The sequence below is a fragment of the Oncorhynchus tshawytscha genome, linkage group LG14 (genome assembly GCF_018296145.1).
Source record: "Oncorhynchus tshawytscha isolate Ot180627B linkage group LG14, Otsh_v2.0, whole genome shotgun sequence".
Classification (NCBI taxonomy): Eukaryota; Metazoa; Chordata; class Actinopteri; order Salmoniformes; family Salmonidae; genus Oncorhynchus; species Oncorhynchus tshawytscha.
In genome coordinates, this window is record NC_056442.1 from 23,831,803 (window position 1) to 23,854,302 (window position 22,500).

General features: G+C 49.6%; 1 protein-coding gene across 6 annotated transcripts in view; it reads left to right on the plus strand.

Moving 5' to 3' along the window:
• The window catches only part of LOC112266817 (unconventional myosin-Ic-like), a 74,731-nt gene that overhangs the window by 26,940 nt on the left and 25,291 nt on the right, over positions 1–22,500 (plus strand). For 5 of the 6 annotated variants that reach the window (XM_042297190.1, XM_042297186.1, XM_042297185.1 and 2 more), the window contains exons 2-5: positions 18,371–18,526; positions 18,755–18,870; positions 19,879–20,077; positions 22,262–22,342. In XM_042297190.1, coding sequence (XP_042153124.1) covers positions 18,371–18,526; positions 18,755–18,870; positions 19,879–20,077; positions 22,262–22,342 — 552 coding nt within the window. Of the gene's footprint in view, positions 1–9,455; positions 9,633–18,370; positions 18,527–18,754; positions 18,871–19,878; positions 20,078–22,261; positions 22,343–22,500 lie in introns of those variants that run through there. The other variant, XM_042297187.1, reaches the window with a different exon arrangement.

Sequence of the window (22,500 nt, forward strand, 5' to 3'; positions counted from 1 at the left end):
GAGGAAGGAGGAGACTGGGAGGAGAGAAACAGTTAGATGGGGAGATGATACTGCTTGAGTGCGTAAATATTCGCCTAGTGCTACAATTGTTCAAACGTGACTATTAGAATGTTTAATGAGGCCTGTCTTCCTGTTTTTCATTCCAAGGCTCCAGGAGACACGGGTTGAGTTCCAGGAAGGCGAAACAATGCTGTCGCCTGCCAGATGTCATGTCATATAGCTCCGTTTGTTGCTGCATGCAGCGCGACTACAATTAAGTCGTTCTGGAACGTGGCCGCTGTCTCCCATCTCCCGAGTGGCGCAGCGGTCTAAGGCACTGCATCTCAGCGCTCGAGGCGTCACTACGGACCCTGGTTCGTTTCCCAGGCTGTGTTCCTCTGCCGGCCGTGATTGGGAGCCCCATAGGGCGTCGCCCAGGGGTTAGGCCGTCATTGGAAATAACAGTGTGTCCTTAACTGACTCGCCGAGTTAAATAAAATGTTGACTCTATTATGGCCGGTCTGCCGGGCTATAAAATGTTTGAAATGAAGGAGGGTTGAAATAGGAGTGTGCTGCTCTGTGTCTGACGGTAATGGATGGGAGGCGTCAGCGGTGCGTTTGGGCACCAGGCCCTGCTGAATAGAACATGGGGGACGGATGAAGCAAAGCAAGGCTGCCTGACTCCCTCTGTAAACTCAGCTGCTGGGCGGAGGGGCGGGGTAGTATTTACTGTCCACACGCTGACGGATCTCATCCTTATCATATTAGACTTTAGACAGATGTTGCTTCAAGCTGATGAGTCACCGGCAATAGTTGAGGGTCGTGTCACACATTTGTGTCGTGCACTGAGTGATCTCGCCTGCCAGCGGTATGGGTTTGCCGTCTACAACAGGGGGAGAGAGAGGAGGGGAATCGTGGGTTTATGAGAGATGAGGGAGAGAGACTAGATGAGGGAGAGAGACTAGATGAGGGAGAGAGACTAGATGAGGGAGAGAGACTAGATGAGGGAGAGAGACTAGATGAGGGAGAGAGACTAGATGAGGGAGAGAGAGATATATGGTGGGCCAAGATGAGGGAGAGAGAGAGATATGGTGGGCCTAGAGGGAGAGAAATATGGTGGGCCTAGATGAGGGAGAGAGAGAGAGATGGTGGGCCTAGATGAGGGAGAGAGAGAGAGAGATGGTAGGCCTAGATGAGGGAGGGAAATATGGTGGGCCTAGATGAGGGAGAGAAATATGGTGGGCCTAGATGAGGGAGAGAGAGATGGTGGGCCTAGATGAGGGAGAGAGATGGTGGGCCTAGATGAGGAGAGAGAGATGGTGGGCCTAGATGAGGGAGAGAGAGATGGTGGGCCTAGATGAGGGAGAGAGAGATGGTGGGCCTAGATGAGGAGAGAGAGATGGTGGGCCTAGATGAGGGAGAGAGAGATGGTGGGCCTAGATGAGGGAGAGAGAGAGATGGTGGGCCTAGATGAGGGAGAGAGAGAGATGGTGGGCCTAGATGAGGGGAGAGAGAGATGGTGGGCCTAGATGAGGGAGAGAGAGAGATGGTGGGCCTAGATGAGGGAGAGAGAGAGATGGTGGGCCTAGATGAGGGGGAGAGAGAGATGGTGGGCCTAGATGAGGGAGAGAGAGAGATGGTGGGCCTAGATGAGGGGAGAGAGAGATGGTGGGCCTAGATGAGGAGAGAGAAATATGGTGGGCCTAGATGAGGACGGAGGGAGAGATATGGTGGGCCTAGATGAGGGACGGAGGGAGAGATATGGTGGGCCTAGATGAGGGACGGAGGGAGAGATATGGTGGGCCTAGATGAGGGACGGAGGGAGAGAGATATGGTGGGCCTAGATGAGGGACGGAGGGAGAGATAGAGGAATAAAGAAATAGGGGAGGGGAAGAGAATGAAACTAGATAAAAGGTTCCTCAGAGTAAGAGTGAAAATAAGTTCTCATGGCTTATTTCCCACGGATGCTGGGTCCCATGACTTGGAGGTTGTGTGTTTTCCCCTCAGCATTGTTTGGTCAGTTTTCCCTGAAGAGGTGTGATTGGAGACCAGAAGTGTTTCCACTCTGGGAACCAATGAGAGAGCAGCTGGACCATAGTCACCATGTGCATCTACTGTCCTCTCTCCCAGATGTGTGTCTGTACTGTATGTGTGTGTGTGCAGTATGTCCTGCAGTGTGTGTGTGTCTGTACAGTATGTCCTGCAGTGTGTGTGTGTGTGTGTCTGTACAGTATGTCCTGCAGTGTGTGTGTGTGTCTGTACAGTATGTCCTGCAGTGTGTCTGTACAGTATGTACTGCAGTGTGTGTCTGTACAGTATGTCCTGCAGTGTGAGTGTGTGTGTCTGTACAGTATGTCCTGCAGTGTGTGTGTGTGTGTGTGTCTGTACAGTATGTCCTGCAGTGTGTCTGTACAGTATGTACTGCAGTGTGTGTCTGTACAGTATGTCCTGCAGTGTGTCTGTACAGTATGTCCTGCAGTGTGTCTGTACAGTATGTCCTGCAGTGTGTGTGTGTCTACAGTATGTCCTGCAGTGTGTGTGTGTCTGTACAGTATGTCCTGCAGTGTGTGTGTGTCTGTACAGTATGTCCTGCAGTGTGTGTGTCTGTACAGTATGTCCTGCAGTGTGTGTGTGTCTGTACAGTATGTCCTGCAGTGTGTGTGTGTCTGTACAGTATGTCCTGCAGTGTGTGTGTGTGTCTGTACAGTATGTCCTGCAGTGTGTGTGTGTGTCTGTACAGTATGTCCTGCAGTGTGTGTGTGTGTCTGTACAGTATGTCCTGCAGTGTGTGTGTGTCTGTACAGTATGTCCTGCAGTGTGTGTGTGTGTCTGTACAGTATGTCCCGCAGTGTGTGTGTGTCTGTACAGTATGTCCTGCAGTGTGTGTGTGTGTGTCTGTACAGTATGTCCTGCAGTGTGTGTCTGTACAGTATGTCCTGCAGTGTGTGTCTGTACAGTATGTCCTGCAGTGTGTGTGTGTGTGTCTGTACAGTATGTCCTGCAGTGTGTGTGTGTGTGTCTGTACAGTATGTCCTGCAGTGTGTGTGTGTGTGTCTGTACAGTATGTCCTGCAGTGTGTGTGTGTGTGTGTGTCTGTACAGTATGTCCTGCAGTGTGTGTGTGTGTGTGTGTGTGTCTGTACAGTATGTCCTGCAGTGTGTGTGTGTGTCTGTACAGTATGTCCTGCAGTGTGTGTGTGTGTCTGTACAGTATGTCCTGCAGTGTGTGTGTGTGTGTGTGTCTGTACAGTATGTCCTGCAGTGTGTGTGTGTGTGTGTGTGTCTGTACAGTATGTCCTGCAGTGTGTGTGTGTGTGTGTGTCTGTACAGTATGTCCTGCAGTGTGTGTGTGTGTGTGTGTGTGTGTCTGTACAGTATGTCCTGCAGTGTGTGTGTGTGTGTGTCTGTACAGTATGTCCTGCAGTGTGTGTGTGTGTGTGTGTGTGTCTGTACAGTATGTCCTGCAGTGTGTGTGTGTCTGTACAGTATGTCCTGCAGTGTGTGTGTGTCTGTACAGTATGTCCTGCAGTGTGTGTGTGTGTGTGTGTGTGTGTCTGTACAGTATGTCCTGCAGTGTGTGTGTGTGTGTGTGTGTGTGTCTGTACAGTATGTCCTGCAGTGTGTGTGTGTGTGTGTGTGTGTCTGTACAGTATGTCCTGCAGTGTGTGTGTGTGTGTGTGTCTGTACAGTATGTCCTGCAGTGTGTGTGTGTGTGTGTCTGTACAGTATGTCCTGCAGTGTGTGTGTGTGTCTGTACAGTATGTCCTGCAGTGTGTGTGTGTGTCTGTACAGTATGTCCTGCAGTGTGTGTGTGTGTGTCTGTACAGTATGTCCCGCAGTGTGTGTGTGTCTGTACAGTATGTCCCGCAGTGTGTGTGTCTGTACAGTATGTCCCGCAGTGTGTGTGTGTCTGTACAGTATGTCCCGCAGTGTGTGTGTGTCTGTACAGTATGTCCCGCAGTGTGTGTGTGTCTGTACAGTATGTCCTGCAGTGTGTGTGTGTGTGTCTGTACAGTATGTCCTGCAGTGTGTGTCTGTACAGTATGTCCTGCAGTGTGTGTCTGTACAGTATGTCCTGCAGTGTGTGTGTGTGTGTCTGTACAGTATGTCCTGCAGTGTGTGTGTGTGTGTGTGTGTGTCTGTACAGTATGTCCTGCAGTGTGTGTGTGTGTGTGTCTGTACAGTATGTCCTGCAGTGTGTGTGTGTGTGTGTCTGTACAGTATGTCCTGCAGTGTGTGTGTGTGTCTGTACAGTATGTCCTGCAGTGTGTGTGTGTGTGTCTGTACAGTATGTCCCGCAGTGTGTGTGTGTGTGTCTGTACAGTATGTCCCGCAGTGTGTGTGTGTGTGTGTCTGTACAGTATGTCCCGCAGTGTGTGTGTGTCTGTACAGTATGTCCCGCAGTGTGTGTGTGTGTGTCTGTACAGTATGTCCTGCAGTGTGTGTCTGTACAGTATGTCCTGCAGTGTGTGTCTGTACAGTATGTCCTGCAGTGTGTGTCTGTACAGTATGTCCTGCAGTGTGTGTGTGTGTGTCTGTACAGTATGTCCTGCAGTGTGTGTGTGTGTGTCTGTACAGTATGTCCTGCAGTGTGTGTGTGTGTGTCTGTACAGTATGTCCTGCAGTGTGTGTGTGTGTGTCTGTACAGTATGTCCTGCAGTGTGTGTGTGTGTCTGTACAGTATGTCCTGCAGTGTGTGTGTGTCTGTACAGTATGTCCTGCAGTGTGTGTGTGTCTGTACAGTATGTCCTGCAGTGTGTGTGTGTCTGTACAGTATGTCCTGCAGTGTGTGTGTGTGTGTCTGTACAGTATGTCCTGCAGTGTGTGTGTGTGTGTGTGTCTGTACAGTATGTCCTGCAGTGTGTGTGTGTGTGTGTGTGTGTCTGTACAGTATGTCCTGCAGTGTGTGTGTGTGTGTGTCTGTACAGTATGTCCTGCAGTGTGTGTGTGTGTGTGTGTCTGTACAGTATGTCCTGCAGTGTGTGTGTGTGTGTGTGTGTGTCTGTACAGTATGTCCTGCAGTGTGTGTGTGTGTGTGTCTGTACAGTATGTCCTGCAGTGTGTGTGTGTGTGTGTGTCTGTACAGTATGTCCTGCAGTGTGTGTGTGTGTGTGTGTCTGTACAGTATGTCCTGCAGTGTGTGTGTGTGTGTGTGTCTGTACAGTATGTCCTGCAGTGTGTGTGTGTGTGTCTGTACAGTATGTCCTGCAGTGTGTGTGTGTGTGTCTGTACAGTATGTCCTGCAGTGTGTGTGTGTGTGTCTGTACAGTATGTCCTGCAGTGTGTGTGTGTGTGTCTGTACAGTATGTCCTGCAGTGTGTGTCTGTACAGTATGTCCTGCAGTGTGTGTGTGTGTGTGTGTCTGTACAGTATGTCCTGCAGTGTGTGTGTGTGTGTGTCTGTACAGTATGTCCTGCAGTGTGTGTGTGTGTGTCTGTACAGTATGTCCTGCAGTGTGTGTGTGTGTGTGTCTGTACAGTATGTCCTGCAGTGTGTGTGTGTGTGTGTCTGTACAGTATGTCCTGCAGTGTGTGTGTGTGTGTGTCTGTACAGTATGTCCTGCAGTATGTGTGTGTGTGTCTGTACAGTATGTCCTGCAGTGTGTGTGTCTGTACAGTATGTCCTGCAGTGTGTGTGTGTGTGTGTCTGTACAGTATGTCCTGCAGTGTGTGTGTGTGTGTCTGTACAGTATGTCCTGCAGTGTGTGTCTGTACAGTATGTCCTGCAGTGTGTGTGTCTGTACAGTATGTCCTGCAGTGTGTGTGTCTGTACAGTATGTCCTGCAGTGTGTGTGTCTGTACAGTATGTCCTGCAGTGTGTGTGTCTGTACAGTATGTCCTGCAGTGTGTGTGTCTGTACAGTATGTCCTGCAGTGTGTGTGTCTGTACAGTATGTCCTGCAGTGTGTGTGTGTCTGTACAGTATGTCCTGCAGTGTGTGTGTCTGTACAGTATGTCCTGCAGTGTGTGTCTGTACAGTATGTCCTGCAGTGTGTGTGTCTGTACAGTATGTCCTGCAGTGTGTGTGTCTGTACAGTGTGTGTGTACAGTATGTCCTGCTGTGTGTGTGTGGCTGTACAGTATGTCCTGCAGTGTGTGTGTGTGTGTGTGTGTGTGTGTCTGTACAGTATGTGTGAGAGCTCTGCTGTGTGTGTGTGTGTGGCTGTACAGTATGTGTGAGAGCTCTGCTGTGTTAGCTCCAACCCAGGCTCTGGCAACACTGTTGAACTAAGACAGTCTGGCACAGTGCTTGGCTGCCGTTGTTTAAACTTCATAATGACCCAGGTTGTCCTCACTTCAGACACACTTGGTGCACAAAGTCCATCTTTGAAAATGAGTCTCTTCAATTCATCAAACTCATATTTATTTATTTTTTAAATGTCCGACTTGATGCAGCAGGAATGTGAGGGAGGAGTATTGAGCGACAGAATAGAAGGTGGGGTAATGAAAGGAAGACTAGAGGACACTACATAAGTCTGCATATCAGACAGATGTGAAGAAAGACTTGCCTGACTCTTGATAAGGTTTGTTTTTGTGTGTGTTTTTGCGTTGCCAAGGTTACGTCCCCTTTCCAGTCCCTTGACAACAGCGCGAATTACAGCCGGGCCGTCAAGGCTGAATTTGAATTGGTCCTAGGCAGCAGACCTGGGTTCAAATACTATTTGACATCTTTCAAATACTTGTGAGTGTTTGCTTTCACCTGCCTGGAGTGGCAGATGGTTGGGGTTTGGGACCTCTATTGGTTCCGTTGTGCCAGACAAGCTCAATCAGGCACAGCTAAAGTATTAGAAATGATTTCTCTAGAAGCCTTGAGGTCCTGAAAGTTGTGGGAGAGGAAGGCATTAACAACCAGGACAGATGGATACCCCCCCCTCTGTTCTGCACAGATATGCTACATCAGCATTACCGTGCACAATGTACAGACACAATGTACAGACACAATGTACAGACACAATGTACAGACACAATGTACAGACACAATGTACAGACACAATGTATGGCAATGAAGCATTGAGCAAGTCAGTGATGTTTTCTTTTTCCTTCTCTGTCCATTTCTTTGTTTCTTTTTCCTTCATTCTCTGTTCATTCTCATGCCCAGCGGTGCCCATGTGAGAGGGGGATGGAGAGAGCGACAGACGGACAAAGAGGCAAACTCACACCGTCTGGAAAACATTTCTCCGATTCCTGCAGGCGGGGTCTCTGATTGTGTCGGCAGTGCCCAGGCAGGGAGAGAGAAACGGGTAAAGGCTACAAGTCCTGAGTGTCGTTCTGTAGCATATATTGGAGAGTACAGACAACTATAGAAAGAGTATGTTTTGAAAAGTGAAGGTGAAGTTCTCGTTTCTGACTGGCTCCTCTATCACATGCTACTCCTGCCAGCTGAGCAGTGGGCTTGTCCAGTAGAGGGGGCTGTGGAGCTCAGCGTCAGCAGCAGGCAGGGCTTCAAGGCTATAGACGACAGGGTGAATATGGCCAGGGCTTTACCTGAGCTGTGTTAGGGGCTGGCCTGGGGAACGCTGGGACCTGTCTGCAGGGTGGGGGCAGAAAAGGGAGAGCCACCAACCCCCAACATCCTCACCTGGGTCCTGTTCATTAGGCATGAAACGGAGAAAAACAGACTGAAACCGAGAGGAAATTACCTGGCTTTTCACACGAGTGAGCCGAACTGAACAGAGCGAAACCAAGCTGTGGTGCGCTGGCCTGGTTACGCATCCGCTAGAGCCACGCTGAAAAGGATCATGTCCAAAATAAAATATCTGAGCCAGATATTACATTTTGGTTCAGAACGAATGTGTGAAAAGGCTACATGTGGCTTGGCTGTCTGCTGAAGCCACCAGGCACCTCCCCAGACAGAAAACACTGACACCTGCTAATGATTCTCATAAAGTTGGGTTTTCCTGGGCCTTGGCAGTACCCCGCCATCCCACCCCTTAACTCTGGAGCTCACCGCCGCTGTCACGATTCAGCTTTTTCTGAACTTTTCATTTTATTTGCCTCATTTCCACTTTTTAGGCCAGATGTCTGGACACAGATTAAGCCTGCTAGTGGACTATCAACCCTTTCAATGGAGGTTCTCTACGGAGCATCGTCTTTAATCCATGACCAGGCTTCATCTATGTCAATCCTCCGTTTTGGGTTTAATCGGAGCTTGTTAAAGGGATATTGCAAATCTAGAATGTTTCCACGTAGACGTGTGTGATAGAGCTGCCATTCTCATTGAAAGCAAGTCTACGAAGCGGTTGATCTGTTCAATACGCGCTACTTCTACGGCTTCCCGTTTTTAAGTTTCGCTCTTGCATCTTTTACTTTTAGGTTTCGTACACCAGCTTCAAACAATCAAAAATCCAATGTTGCTAGGACAATGTATTTTACAGCGGTTTAGATGGTACCATGATTCTCTACACCAGGGTTTCACAAACTCGGTCCTGCCCCCGACCTGGTGCACGTTTTGGTTTTTGCCCTAGCACCACACAGCGAATTCAAATAATCAAAGCTTGGTGATGAGTTTGTTGTTTAAATCAGCTGTGTAGTACTTGGGCAAAAAAGGAAATGTGCCCCCGGATGGGGCCCCAGGACCGAGTTTGAGAAACCCGCTCTAAACTAAACATGCTGTATTTTCACACAAACTGAAAATAAGTGAGCCATTTTAGCAACCAGGAAATGGCGGAGCGATTTCAGCATAGAACATCTTAATGTTTAAGCTAATATTACCATGCGCTTATTTATTTGATTCACGGTGAAGTGGCTCGTGTTGTGTTCAGTCACAGACCGCTGGACTGCTCTCAACTAACTATGGACGGTGTCCCCAATGGCACCCTATTCCCTACACAGTGCACTACTTTTGACCAGAGACCTATGGGAATAGGATGGCGTTTGGGTCGCAAGCCCACGGTCATAATAACAGATCTGTCAGAGTAACGTTAACGATGGAATCCTACTTAGTCCCTTGTCAGCGTGGGGGGGGGGGAGGAAAGAAACTGTGAGCTGCTCGGCAACATTAATCATGGCAGTAGTGGAATGTTCTACTCCTGTTAAATCACCGTCTTCTAAAAGGAGGGAGGGAGGGAGAGGAAGGAAGAAGCGAAGCTGTACTTCATAAAACAATTAGTCAAGTACCGTTTTTGGCTTTCTGTGTGAGTCATCCTGTATTCTCCCGTAGCCCCTCACAGGCCCCCTTCTCCTTGTACAGAGGGACACATTTCTCTCTCCAGGGGTGGTTAAGTCCAGATGTGTGTGTGCTTGAAGATGTTTTTGTGGAATTTCTTTGAGAGAGAGAGAGAGAGAGAGAGAGAGAGAGCGAGAGAGAGAGAGAGACTACTTCACCACCTTCCACGGTTGGGCCCTGTGCTGGAGGAGCGAGGGAGAGAGAAAAGGAGGGTGGAGTGTGTCACTCTACACGGACTGCTTCCTCTAGAAAGAGGGAGGGAGAGAGTGCAAGAAGAAGGTATAGAGAGAGTGAGTGACTGAGAGGGAGAAAATAAGTAAGAGGGGAGGTGGTGGCAGCTGGGTCGCTCCTACACATGGCTCCAGAGAAGTTGTAAAAACAAAACGTTGCACGGTCGCTCTGAAGTGGACCACTCACATTCTGGGAGCATTAAACAATTGCTAAAGCCGACCAATAAACAGGAAGGAGAGAGATGAAGTACAGAGCCACGGTAAGAGAAGAACTGCTCACTCATTCTGCTCAAAGGCATTTGGAACTTGGACGCAGCACTCTGCATCACAACGGTACACGTTTCATGCTGAGTCGTGTGTGTGTGTGTGTGTGTGTGTGTGTGTGTGTGTGCGCGCTTCTGTTTTAAATTGTGTACATGTGGCGGTGCTGAAGGACATGCATCTAAGGGCAGCAAATATATATGGCTGTTCCCTTCTAGGGGAGAGGGAGCCGGTCGTTGGAGGTTTCGGTTGAGTGAGTATTCTGTAACAGCTTTGTCAATCAGTACTCTCGAACTCCAAGGACACAGGAGAGGGGGGAGCGTTGCTGGGTTTTTGACCACAAAGCACCAGTTTCTCCTGGTACCAACCTAGCTATCCAGCTATGAAATGATCTAGTCTTCATATCTAGCTCTCCATCCATCACTGGTAACTGGGGGGTTGACCACAAAGCCCGTAGCCAGTTTATCCTGAGTCCTGACGCTGACTCGCCTGTAATCCATCTACGAATTCCTCTCCCAAGTTCTCTTCCTATCCATGGCCGTATTCATTAGGCACCAAAACGGACTGAAACCGGATGGGACTACCCGAACTTGTCCAATGAGAAATTCTCGTTCTACTTTTCCATTGCAAAACGTTTTGCAAAAGTGTTCTGTATTGAGTACGGCCCAGTTCTAATTTCAACACGGTATCTATGTGCCGTTATCTGTTGGTGTGTTTGCACCGCCGCAGTGTTGTGATGGCAGGCCTGTGTTGTGATGCCAGGCCTGTGTTGTGATGCCGGGCCTGTGTTGTGATGGCAGGCCTGTGTTGTGATGCCGGGCCTGTGTTGTGATGGCAGGCCTGTGTTGTGATGCCAGGCCTGTGTTGTGATGCCGGGCCTGTGTTGTGATGGCGGGCCTGTGTTGTGATGGCGGGCCTGTGTTGTGATGCCAGGCCTGTGTTGTGATGGCAGGCCTGTGTTGTGATGGCAGGCCTGTGTTGTGATGCCAGGCCTGTGTTGTGATGCCAGGCCTGTGTTGTGATGGCAGGCCTGTGTTGTGATGCCGGGCCTGTGTTGTGATGCCAGGCCTGTGTTGTGATGGCAGGCCTGTGTTGTGAGGCTGGGCCTGGATTATTTGACGCTGACTGGGAGTGCGAGGGAGGATATTAATGAAACTACTGTCAGTCTGTCACAGTACCGAGGCAGCGCTCCCAAGTATTCCCCAACCCCACTGCATACCTTCCGGTCACTGTCACCTCCTCAGCCTGGGGACTCCATAGAGAGAGATGGATGACTCATCTTGGATTTAACCTGTTTTTTTGTGTTTTTTTCAGCATGGGCATTGCCATTGAGGACTTCTGCCCTGCTTCGGATATTTTTAAAGTAGTCAACTCGGTGAGGATTCCTATTAGTTGTAGCCTCAACCCATGCTGCCACAGACACTATAATGATACAGATAGAATCATCTTTGTGTGTGACTGAGTCTCTGGGGGAGGGGACTGGGAGGGAAGACTGTGGTTTAGTGTCCCAATAATCTGGTTCTTCCCGAAGTGTGCACTTGTTCCCTACTCCTGAACAACTGTAAAACCATTGGATTGGTCAAGGCATAGGCTAGGAGGTTTCCACCATTTACTTCAACCTGTCATTTCAAATCATTTCAGTCTCATCTTTTTTCTCTCCCTCAGCCTGCTTTAAAATCCCTTTTGACAGGTGTGGTCACTTGAAACACTTCCCATTGAAAACTGTCGATTTTCAGTGATATTTCCACCACCTCAGTCAAAATCCCAATTCAACCCCTGGTTGTTTGTCATAGCGTTTTGATAGACCAAATAGGATTTGTACAGTTTCCGTAGGTTTGTTTAGTTCACTTCAAGGGCACCGCATGTTATCGAAAGAGTGCTAGTGTGTGTGTCTGAACCAATGCTGCCGTGAAACCTCCAGCTGCCGTGAAACCTCCAGCTGCCGTGAAACCTCCAGCTGCCGTGAAACCTCCAGCTGCCGTGAAACCTCCAGCTGCCGTGAAACCTCCAGCTGCCGTGAAACCTCCAGCTGCCGTGAAACCTCCAGCTGCCGTGAAACCTCCAGCTGCCGTGAAACCTCCAGCTGCCGTGAAACCTCCAGCATTTAATAAGGAAGATGTGGACGAGCCCCTTTTTGAACAGGGTCTTATTCACTAGTCCCCGAACGGAAGAAAACTGACCGGACCCACGAGGGCCTAGTCCACGTCTTTTTCTTATTTGTTGCAAAAACCAGGTGCCCCATTCCCAGGGTCTCACATCTTGTAAGGAGTGCATTAGAAGTTGTCCAGACTAGTTAAGGTGGAATGAATCAAATATTTAGATTTTTGAGTTGCAATATGACCGATCATTCCTGTCCTGCTAGTCTCTCCTTGAAAGCAGCACTCTTTGAGACTGCAATGAAAGCTACTCATGCTATATGACCCTCATTGTATACAATACTTTAGCCGGCAATAGATGACCTTGCTATCGCCTCCATCTCTCTCCCCTGTCAGTTGCTCCTGTTTTTTTTTGTTTGTATTACCTCATTGAGAGGAAATGCTGTTAATTTTAGGGACCCACTGATTACAGAATACACGGAGTGTCCCCCTGAGAGACTGAATCAGTCACCGCTGTCTCTTATTGGCTGTACGGTTGCGTTTCTTTTTAATTGGCTGATCTGCTGTAGTGGGGGAAGGACTGGTTTCCCTTACAGGAAACGTTTAGCAGAGAGAAAGTTAGAGAACGGAGCCATTGATTTGAACCTGTTGACTGGTGTTCTTGAAATGCCCTCCAACCATTCGGTTGGGTCTGTGTTTTGGGCTGGACATGAATCGTAGAACTTGTTCTTTTTTTTTTGTTTTTTTGAAGGGGAATATTATTATTATTTTTTGAGTGGGAGATGGAGAATGTTGTCACCTGCCAACGTCGAGCTATTGTCACACCTGTCCTTTCCCCTATACACACATGTGCATGTGCACACCTTCACACACGCCCCTCTTTTCCAAACCTTAAGGGGGGGGATTTGTAATAGCAAATACTGGTCTCCTTAGACCTCTTTAAAACAGCTCTTCCCAAGTCTGTCTTCATAAACCCTTATTGATTTCAGTTCAGTAGGTTCTCAGTCTGTGTGTTTCCGTGTGAAAGATTTCTACAGTAACACTTCCTATGAATACCCGCTTTGTAATGTATTCTAAGCGTTTATAACAAGCCATGCAATAGAACACACGATATATGCACTAATAGCAGTTCAAATATACAATACACCCGAAAGTTATGCTTTAAAAGTGAAAGTGCGCAGGATACCGTGTTGTGGTTTGATACATATCTTGACTGTTTAAAAAATAAATAAAAAAACATTTTGCTTCCATGCGAACTTGCTAAATGGCCACTTTTGACCTCACATGCTGTCATGGAAAACCCAGACGCTTCAGTCAGCCGACAACCTTGAGGAAGACCATGACTGCTGTCCCCTGTCAGTTCTGTAGTGTGAGTCGGGTGTGTGATCCCATGTCTGTGAAAACAACTAAATTATCCATCTGTGCTCGCTCTCTTTCCCTCTCGGCATTCCTCCGTTTTTGATAAGACGAAAGAGCGGAGGAGGGTCAGACAACTGATTCATAGTGGCAGTGTACAAAGGGGTAAAACTCTGAGTGGCTAACCATGCTCTCCGTAGGATCAGATTACACGCATATGTGTTATTTGTTACGCTGGCTGAATCGGAACAGGGGGGGAAATATTCTCCACTTTCCAACAGACATAAATCCCTCCCTGTTCTTACTCTAATGCTGCGGTTAGGTGGCACGAGGTAGACTGCAAACCGGATGTAATTGTTTTCAATGACAGACCGACGGTGAATGCAGTCAAAAAATATTTCAACTTTTGTGGTCTTCCGTAGTTGTTTTCTCCCGGATGTTGATTTGCAGTGTTGCCTGAAATCACCATAGCAACGGATACAGTCGTGCTGGCTTGCTGTTGCCATCACCGGCTTTCTTGTGCTGCTATGGCGACTGGTATGATGTTTTTGCTTCCCTCGTCTAAAATAAACGCAGCATTAGTCTTACTCTTCCACTGAGCTCATTTACCCGAGGAAATATGATCAAGAAGTGACCTTTTTATAAAGAAGCCTTTATTCATGGGTTAATATAACAGGATACCATGGCTAAGGACCACTTACAGTTGATTCAAAATAGAAACATAACCACTTACAAGTCACTCACTGTAACTGTAATGGATGGTATGTTAATTTGTCATAGCTGTTATGCCTCAGACTTAAAGATGCTGAAATTGCAAATGAACCCATTTAGCTGTTTGGTCCATATCCCTTACATCGGGCTTATATAAACTCAGCAAAAAAAGAAACGTCCCTTTTTCAGGACCCTGTCTTCCAAAGATAATTCATTCAAATCCAGGTAACTTCACTGATTTTCATTGTAAAGGGTTTAAACACTGTTTCCCATGCTTGTTCAATGAACCATAAACAATTAATGAACATGCACCTGTGGAACGGTCGTTAAGACACTAACAGGTTACAGACGGTAGGCAATTAAGGTCACAGTTATGAAAATGTAGGACACTAAAGAGGCCTTTCTACTGACTCTGAAAAACTTGTAGGCCTGTTGCAAGGCAGGTCCTCACCAGACAACACCGGCAACAAGGTCACCTATGGGCACAAACCCACCGTCGTTGGAACAGACAGATCTGGCAAAAAGTGCTCTTCACTGACGAGTCGCGGTTTTGTCTCACCAGGGGTGATGGTCGGATTTGCGTTTATCGTCGAAGGAATGAGCGTTACACCGAGGCCTGTACTCTGGAGCAGGATCGATTTGGAGGTGGAGGGTCCGTCGAGGTCTGGGGTGGTGTGTCACAGCATCTTCGGACTGAGCTTGTCTTTGCATGCAATCTCAATGCTGTGCGTTACAGGGAAGACATCCTCCTCCCTCATGTGGTACCCTTCCTGCAGGCTGATCCTGACATGACCAATGTCAGGGAACTTGCAGGTGCCTTGGTGGAAGAGCGGGGTAACATCTCACAGCAAGAACTGGCACGTCTGGTGCAGTCCATGAGGAGGAGATGCACTGCAGTACTTAATGCAGCTGGTGGCCACACCAGATACTGACTGTTACTCTTGACCCCCCTTTGTTCAGGGACACATTATTACATTTCTGTTAGTCACATGTCTGTCGAACTTGTTCAGTTTATGTCTGTTGTTGAATCTTACGTTCATACAAATATTTACACACGTTAAGTTTGCCGAAAATGAACGCAGTGAGAGGACGTTTCTTTTTTTGCTGAGTTTATATCACAATTTTGACTTTTTTTAAGCAACCAAAGGACACTGCAAAGGTCAGGCAAAGGGCAAAGCATTGTTTTATGGTTATGCAGCAGACCCATTCATTCCCCTGAGCCGCACCCAGTTGTTCACTGCTCTGTGCAGATGAGTGAGTGAGGGTGTAAGGGAGAGGGAACACAGCAGTCGGGCTCCCGGCTCCTTTGTTTTCCTCACAGGATTTGGAAAAGGTGACCACATGCTGTTAGCGGCAAGGACTGTAACGAGCGCAGGTGTGTTGGTGTGTTCAACAAAGACGTGTGGTGGGAAGGGGCAGAGGGTGGGGAGGCAGGAAAACACAACTGCAAAAAGCCCCATTTTGAGGAACAATGAAGTAATGGAGAGAGAGGTGGTGTTGGGAGAACTCTGTGAGAATGGGAAACCAAAAGCGGGAGAAAAGGGGTTCCTCTCTCTGTCAGAGAACTCCCTCCCTGTGTTAAGAAGAACGTTGGCACTGTGCCATCGTTTCTTGAAATGCTTTCCCCATAGAAATGGAATCAATAGAACGGTCCACCCACCCATCATGTCATCATTAACTTAGATGGGGAAGTCCATTCTAGTAATTCCATTTCTATGGCTTTCCCCTTGCTGTTGGAGCCCCCAGTCGGGGTCTCAACTTACTTTTGCGAGTTTGAACAGTAGAGTGGACAAGGTGCAATTTCAACATTTGATGGTGCATCAGATGTCTTTCTCTTACGTCAGTTACTGATAGTCACTCAATTAATCCATGTCAGCTAAAATGTTTTAGATTGCTAAATTAGTTTAGCGGCCAGCTATCTGAAGTTGTTATCGTGGTCGAATTACCAGTCGGGTGCCCCCCATTGATTTTGTTAGTCACCCGCAAGCAACTGCGGCCCCTCGTGAGTATATTTGTGGCCCCCACCCCCCCCACTTTCCCATCCCTGGATTACATGGCCAGATAACAGGCTTCTCACTAACTGGGAGAAATGGGGTTCCTCATCATCTTCCTGTCAGAGAGAGGACTCCCTCCCTGTGTTAAAAAGAATGTTGGCAATGTTCCATAATTTCTTGGAATGTTTTCCCATGGAAATATAATCAGCAGAATGGCACATGGCATCATTAGGGAAAGATACCTAGACAGTTGTACACTGAATACATTCAACTGAAATGGGTCTTCTGCGTTTAACTCAACCCCTCTGAATCCGAGAGGTGCGGGGGGGCTGCCTTAATCAACATCCACATCTAACTGTGACCTTGTCAGCTCGGGGATTCGATCCAGCAACCTTTTGGTTACTGGCCCAAGGCTCTAACCACTAGGCTACCTTCTAACCCATAATTATATTGCTATAGCTTTCCCCTGGCTGTTGGAGCGATTTAGATGCCCAGATAACAGGCTTCTTGCTAACGAGCCCAACGAACCCTGGGAGAGAGACTTCAATCAGCGCAGCACCGCCCTGAGGCGGACCACTTTTTTCCTCAGGAACTGCAGGTTCTTTGTTCCTCTGGCTGTGTGAAACGATAGCCCACCAAGACTCGGGGCCCGTATTCCAAAAGCCTCTGAGTCGGAAGTGCTGATCTAGAACCGGGTCACCCCTCTCCATACCATTCGTTATGATCTGAAAAGGCAGAAAGTATTCCAGATCAGCCCGCCTACTCTGGGGCTGTGAATACGGGCCTACGACTTGAAGGGGGGCCCTCTGATATTACATAAACCTGCAGCAACAGGAAATGTGGATTATAATTAATGGACATTTTTGCAAGGGTTGCTGCATCTTTTGCATCTTCAAATGTACTGCAGTGCAGGAAAGTTTTCCTGCAACAGGATGATCACATTAGTGATTGTAGCTGGAACAACTCGCCCGCCATTAAGTCATAACGCAAAACGACATGATGTTGTAATTAAGTGTTGGTGTGCGGAGTCTCCTCCAGCCCAGGCAATTCATTAGGATTGAAGTCTGACGGGCTCTACGCAGTCTATGCGAATGGAGCCGACGGCGGTCCGCTTGCCTCGCTCCTTATGAAGTTCTACGTGTATTTGTGCGGCTGCATTCATGGAAGGCAAACGGACCGCCGTCTGCTCCGTTTTGCATAGACTGTGTAGAGCCCTTAACGACCAGGGTTTGCGTCACAATTGGCACCGTATTCCCTGCATAGTGCACTACTTTTAACCAGAGCCCTATGGGATCTAGTCAAAAGTAGTGCACTATATAGGGAGCAGGGTGCCATTTGGGACAACTATTGGGACTACTTCACTTCACACCTCTACTTCTACTTCACAGCTCTTCTGCCATCTCTCGTTATAGCTCCCTGTTGCATAAAGGAGGGAGAGGGAGGATGGAAGGAGGGATGAGGGAGAAGAATGAGGGGGAAGGGGGAGCAGGGTAGGGTACCGTGTGAAGCAGGGAGTTGTTTTTGGAACATTTGGGGGGGGGAGGGGTACAGTGATGGCGATGGATAAGGAATGGAATCGTTTCCTGGCACCACACGTTCCTCTCCAGTCTCCCCCCTCCTCTGCTACACTTGCATGTTCTGTCTGTTTCATCTCTCTCTGTCTCTCTGTCTCTCTCTCTGTGTTTTTCTCCTCTGTGCTACAGGCCGTCTTGTCCACAGCTGCCTCACCTAGCCCTTAATTAGGAGGAGGAGCACCCCTCTCCATCCCCTGAGCCGAGGCCCTAGTGTGTCAGTAACGCAACAACACATGCAGCTGCTCTGTAGCGTGCGTGCGTGTGTGTGTGTGTGTGTGTGTGTGTGGTAATGAACATGGACAATAAACATTTGCGTGTGGACCCGTGTGTGTGCTGGCATAATCATCGGTGCGTTCCCTGCCTCGTTGATGCGTCCAGAGCGTGGTGACAGATCTGTGTGGTACTGTATAGTGATAGTGAGCCATGGATCTAGGTAACATTCGCGATCTGGTGCGTAAAACTCAAGTCTCCATCGTAGAAAACCGGTTTCTGGGCGAACGCATTGACAAGCTGAAGGATGTAAGTGAAGTGTTTTGAATGCACATTTTATTGTTAGACTGGGGATTTTAGATTGGGTGGGGCCTTTTTAAGACTTTGGTCGAAGTGGTAACTTTTTTTCTTTCAGGGTTGGGTTTTCCTCCGCTTCTAGTTCATAGGCTTACAAAATGCGATGCTTTCTGAGGAGAGCTCTTTGGTGTGGAACGCTGCAGAACTCCAGTTTCTACAATCACTTTCTGTCTGTGTATGTTATTGAATGTGTGTGGAAATGGGTACCTTTTTTTTGTGAAGCGTAAAGTGTCATAGTGTGTGTCTTGAGGTACGTAGCTAAATTCCCGGAGCTGTTCTGAGCGCTTACTATTCAGGCGTAAATGAACACACTGGGAGATGCTGGCGCACAACGTTGATTTCAACTTAACCAGGGTCTGCTTAGAATGTCTCTTTGCCTCATCAATTTATAGAATTGCTTCCTTTTGCCAACCACCTCCTCCCTCTCCCCTCCCTCCAGGCTGTGGGGAGTGACGGGGTGCGGATCAGCATGGAGAGTGCCCTGACGGCCAGGGACCGGGTGGGTGTCCAGGACTTTGTCCTGCTGGAGAACCACACCAGCGAGGCGGCCTTCATCGAGAACCTGCGCAAGCGCTTCAAGGAGAACCTCATCTATGTAAGACTCCCACCCCAAATCCTCTCACCTTCTGGGTCAACGCTTGTTTCTTTTGTGTTCCGTTGCATAACGTGTTGCTGACCTAATGAATTTGTGCCTGCTGGAAAAATACATCTAAATTGTGTAGATGCATCCCAGCGTTTCCCCCACTGTGTTGTCACCTCAAGACACCCTGAAGTGTCTCACTCTCTCACTCTCTCACTCTCTCACTCTCTCTCACTCTCACAGACATACATCGGCTCAGTCCTGGTGTCGGTGAACCCCTACAAGGATCTGGAGATCTACACCAAGAACCACATGGAGCGCTACCGAGGCGTTAACTTCTACGAGGTCTCTCCCCACGTGTGAGTAACCTGAACCTGGGTACCCCAACCCACCACCTCTCCCTCCTCCCCCTTCTCCTCCTCCTCCCATCCCAGTTGACTCAGTCGTGGACTAACAGGTATGTAACGGAGAGGTTTTCAGAGTGTCCTCTCGGCATACGTTACGTTGAGCCTGTTTTTGTTTGGAGTTGCTAGGCGAAGAGGTTAATTCCTGGCCGGTTCCTCCTCCTCTCTGACCACGGACGAACAATGGACTGTATTATTGGAGAGTCCTCCATGCGCTCAGTGTTCCCGGCTTCGCGGCTCCTCGACTCTTGTGTTTTTCCCCTGTTCTACTCAACCATGTAGGCAAATGTTTTCTGTCTGTCTGAGGGGGACAGAGATGAATTGGCGACGGGTTGAAAGGAGGAAGGCTGGGTTGATGGTGCAAGGTGGTACCAGAGGGGTGTTCCTCCTAGGAGGAGATTTCCCTGCCCCAGGCCTGCCCCCCCCACTCCCAACCACCCTCTCCCGGGGCTTTCGGGTGGTGACTGATAGGGGTCTTTCTCAAGGGTTTGACGTTGGCGCTAACGTTATCTCAATTCTATGTTTCAAGGGAAGGGGAAAGGGGGGGTACCTAGTCAGTTGCACAACTGAATGCACTCAGCCGAAATGTGTCTTCCACGTTTAACCCCACCCCTCTGAATCCCACACCCCTGTCGTGTGGGCAAAACGGGCTGAATAAACATGGCGCCCCTCTGATATTACATGGAGCCTGTTGTAACAGGACTGTTGTAGCTCACTTTACTGTGTGACCACCACACCTACCAAACGGGATCTTATTTAAAAGGGTAGAATCATCTTTATTCGCAAAGTACATTTGCATGGACCAGGAATTTGACCCGGTGAAATGGTGAGGACAATAAAAACAATATATAGGCAAAATAATTTCAAACGAATCCAAACTTTTTGTATCTGCACAGTTCTTCCTCCTCCACAGGACTTGACTGACTCATGCTCTCTCTCTCTTTATTCCTTCCGTCCTTCCAGCTACGCGGTGTCTGACAACTCGTACCGGTCCATGCGGACGGAGCATAAGGACCAGTGTATCCTCATCTCGGGGGAGAGCGGTGCCGGCAAGACGGAGGCCTCAAAGAAGATCCTGCAGTACTACGCCGTGACCTGTCCCGCCAGCGACCAGGTGGAGACGGTCAAGGACCGCCTGCTGCAGTCCAACCCTGTCCTAGAGGTGACCGCCGGGGGGGGGGTTCCACGTCATCCGCTGCATGTGCCTGGCTTGGTCCAGTGTAAAACAGGACGTTATATTTCTGTGTGTGTGTGTGTGTGTGTATATGCGGCCTCTCCTGGAGTGTGAGCGGGGGTCTCTACTCATGTAGTGTACTGTGTTGAGTTGTATTGGCTGGTATAGTGGAGTACAGATGGGGAGAAGATGTGTTAGGATCACAGCAGAGCAGTACAGACAGACTGACTGCCTGCCCTGTAATCTAGCCCCGTGTCTCAGCCATAGCACAACACACCTGACTGTCTGACCCCACTTTAACACGTCTGTCTACCTCCTCCCCTCTCCCATCTCTCCCTCTTCTTCCTCTCTCCTGTCTCCCACTCTTTTCTCTCTTGTTTCTTTGTGGACCTCCCCTCTTTTATCCTCTGCCTCCCTCCTCTCTGCCTCCCTCCTCCTCTCTGCCTCCCTCCTCTCTGCCTCCCTCCTCCTCTCTGCCTCCCTCCTCCTCTCTGCCTCCCTCCTCCTCTCTGCCTCCCTCCTCCTCTCTGCCTCCCTCCTCCTCTCTGCCTCCCTCCTATCTGCCTCTCTGCCTCCCTCCTCCTCTGCCTCTCTGCCTCCCTCCTCCTCTGCCTCTCTGCCTCCCTCCTCCTCTGCCTCTCTGCCTCCCTCCTCCTCTGCCTCTCTGCCTCCCTCCTCCTCTGCCTCTCTGCCTCCCTCCTCCTCTGCCTCTCTGCCTCCCTCCTCCTCTGCCTCTCTGCCTCCCTCCCTCCTCTCTGCCTCTCTGCCTCTCTGCCTCCCTCCCTCCTCTCTGCCTCTCTGCCTCTCTGCCTCCCTCCCTCCCTCTCTGCCTCCCTCCCTCCTCCTCTGCCTCCGTCTCTGCCTTTCTTCCTCCCTCCTCCTCTGCCTCCGTCTCTGCCTTTCTTCCTCCCTCCGTCTCTGCCTGCCTCTCTGCCTGCCTCTCTCCCTCTCTCCGTCTCTGCCTTTCTTCCTCCCTCCGTCTCTGCCTGCCTCTCTGCCTGCCTCTCTCCCTCTCTCCGTCTCTGCCTTTCTCCCTCCCTCCGTCTCTTACTCTCTCCCTCTCTCCGTCTCTGCCTGCCTCTCTGCCTGCCTCTCTCCCTCTCTCCGTCTCTGCCTCTCTCCCTCCCTCCGTCTCTTACTCCCTCTCTCCGTCTCTGCCTTTCTCCCTCTCTCCGTCTCTGCCTGCCTCTCTGCCTGCCTCTCTCCCTCTCTCCGTCTCTGCCTTTCTCCCTCCCTCCGTCTCTTACTCCCTCTCTCCCTTTCTCCCTCTCTCCATCTCTGCCTTTCTCCCTCCCTCCGTCTCTTACTCCCTCTCTCCGTCTCTGCCTTTCTCCCTCCCTCCGTCTCTTACTCCCTCTCTCCGTCTCTGCCTTTCTCCCTCTCTCCGTCTCTGCCTCTCTCCCTCCCTCCGTCTCTGCCTCTCTCCCTCCCTCCGTCTCTTACTCCCTCTCTCCGTCTCTTACTCCCTCCGTCTCTTACTCCCTCCGTCTCTTACTCCCTCTCTCCGTCTCTTCCCTCCCTCTCTCCCCGTCTCTTACTCCCTCTCTCCGTCTCTTACTCCCTCTCTCCGTCTCTTACTCCCTCTCTCCGTCTCTTACTCCCTCTCTCCCTCTCTTACTCCCTCTCTCCCTCTCTCCGTCTCTGCCTTTCTCCCTCCCTCCGTCTCTTACTCCCTCTCTCCGTCTCTGCCTCTCTCCCTCCCTCCGTCTCTTACTCCCTCTCTCCGTCTCTTACTCCCTCTCTCCGTCTCTTACTCCCTCTCTCCGTCTCTTACTCCCTCCGTCTCTTACTCCCTCTCTCTCCCTCTCTCCGTCTCTGCCTTTCTCCCTCCCTCCGTCTCTTACTCCCTCTCTCCGTCTCTGCCTCTCTCCCTCCCTCCGTCTCTTACTCCCTCTCTCCGTCTCTGCCTTTCTCCCTCCCTCCGTCTCTTACTCCCTCTCTCCTCTCTCCCTCCCTCCGTCTCTTACTCCCTCTCTCCCTGTCTCTTACTCCGTCTCTCCGTCTCTGCCTCTCTCCCTCCCTCCGTCTCTTACTCCCTCTCTCCCTCTCTCCCTGTCTCTTACTCCCTCTCTCCGTCTCTCCGTCTCTGCCTCTCTCCCTCCCTCCGTCTCTTACTCCCTCTCTCCCTCTCTCCCTCCCTCCGTCTCTTACTCCCTATGTGTGTGATCCCAGGCTTTTGGAAACGCCAAAACGTTGCGCAACGACAACTCCAGCCGCTTCGGCAAATACATGGACATCCAGTTTGACTTCAAGGTGAGTGCGCACAATGACCGAGTATGTTCCGGTAAGGGGGATACCAGTACATATCCACTGCCAGTCCTTCCATATTAACTTGTACAATATGATTTATTTTTCCACTCCTACGTTACTGTACTGTCCACGGGGATCGTTCGTTTCCTGGGGGTGTGTAC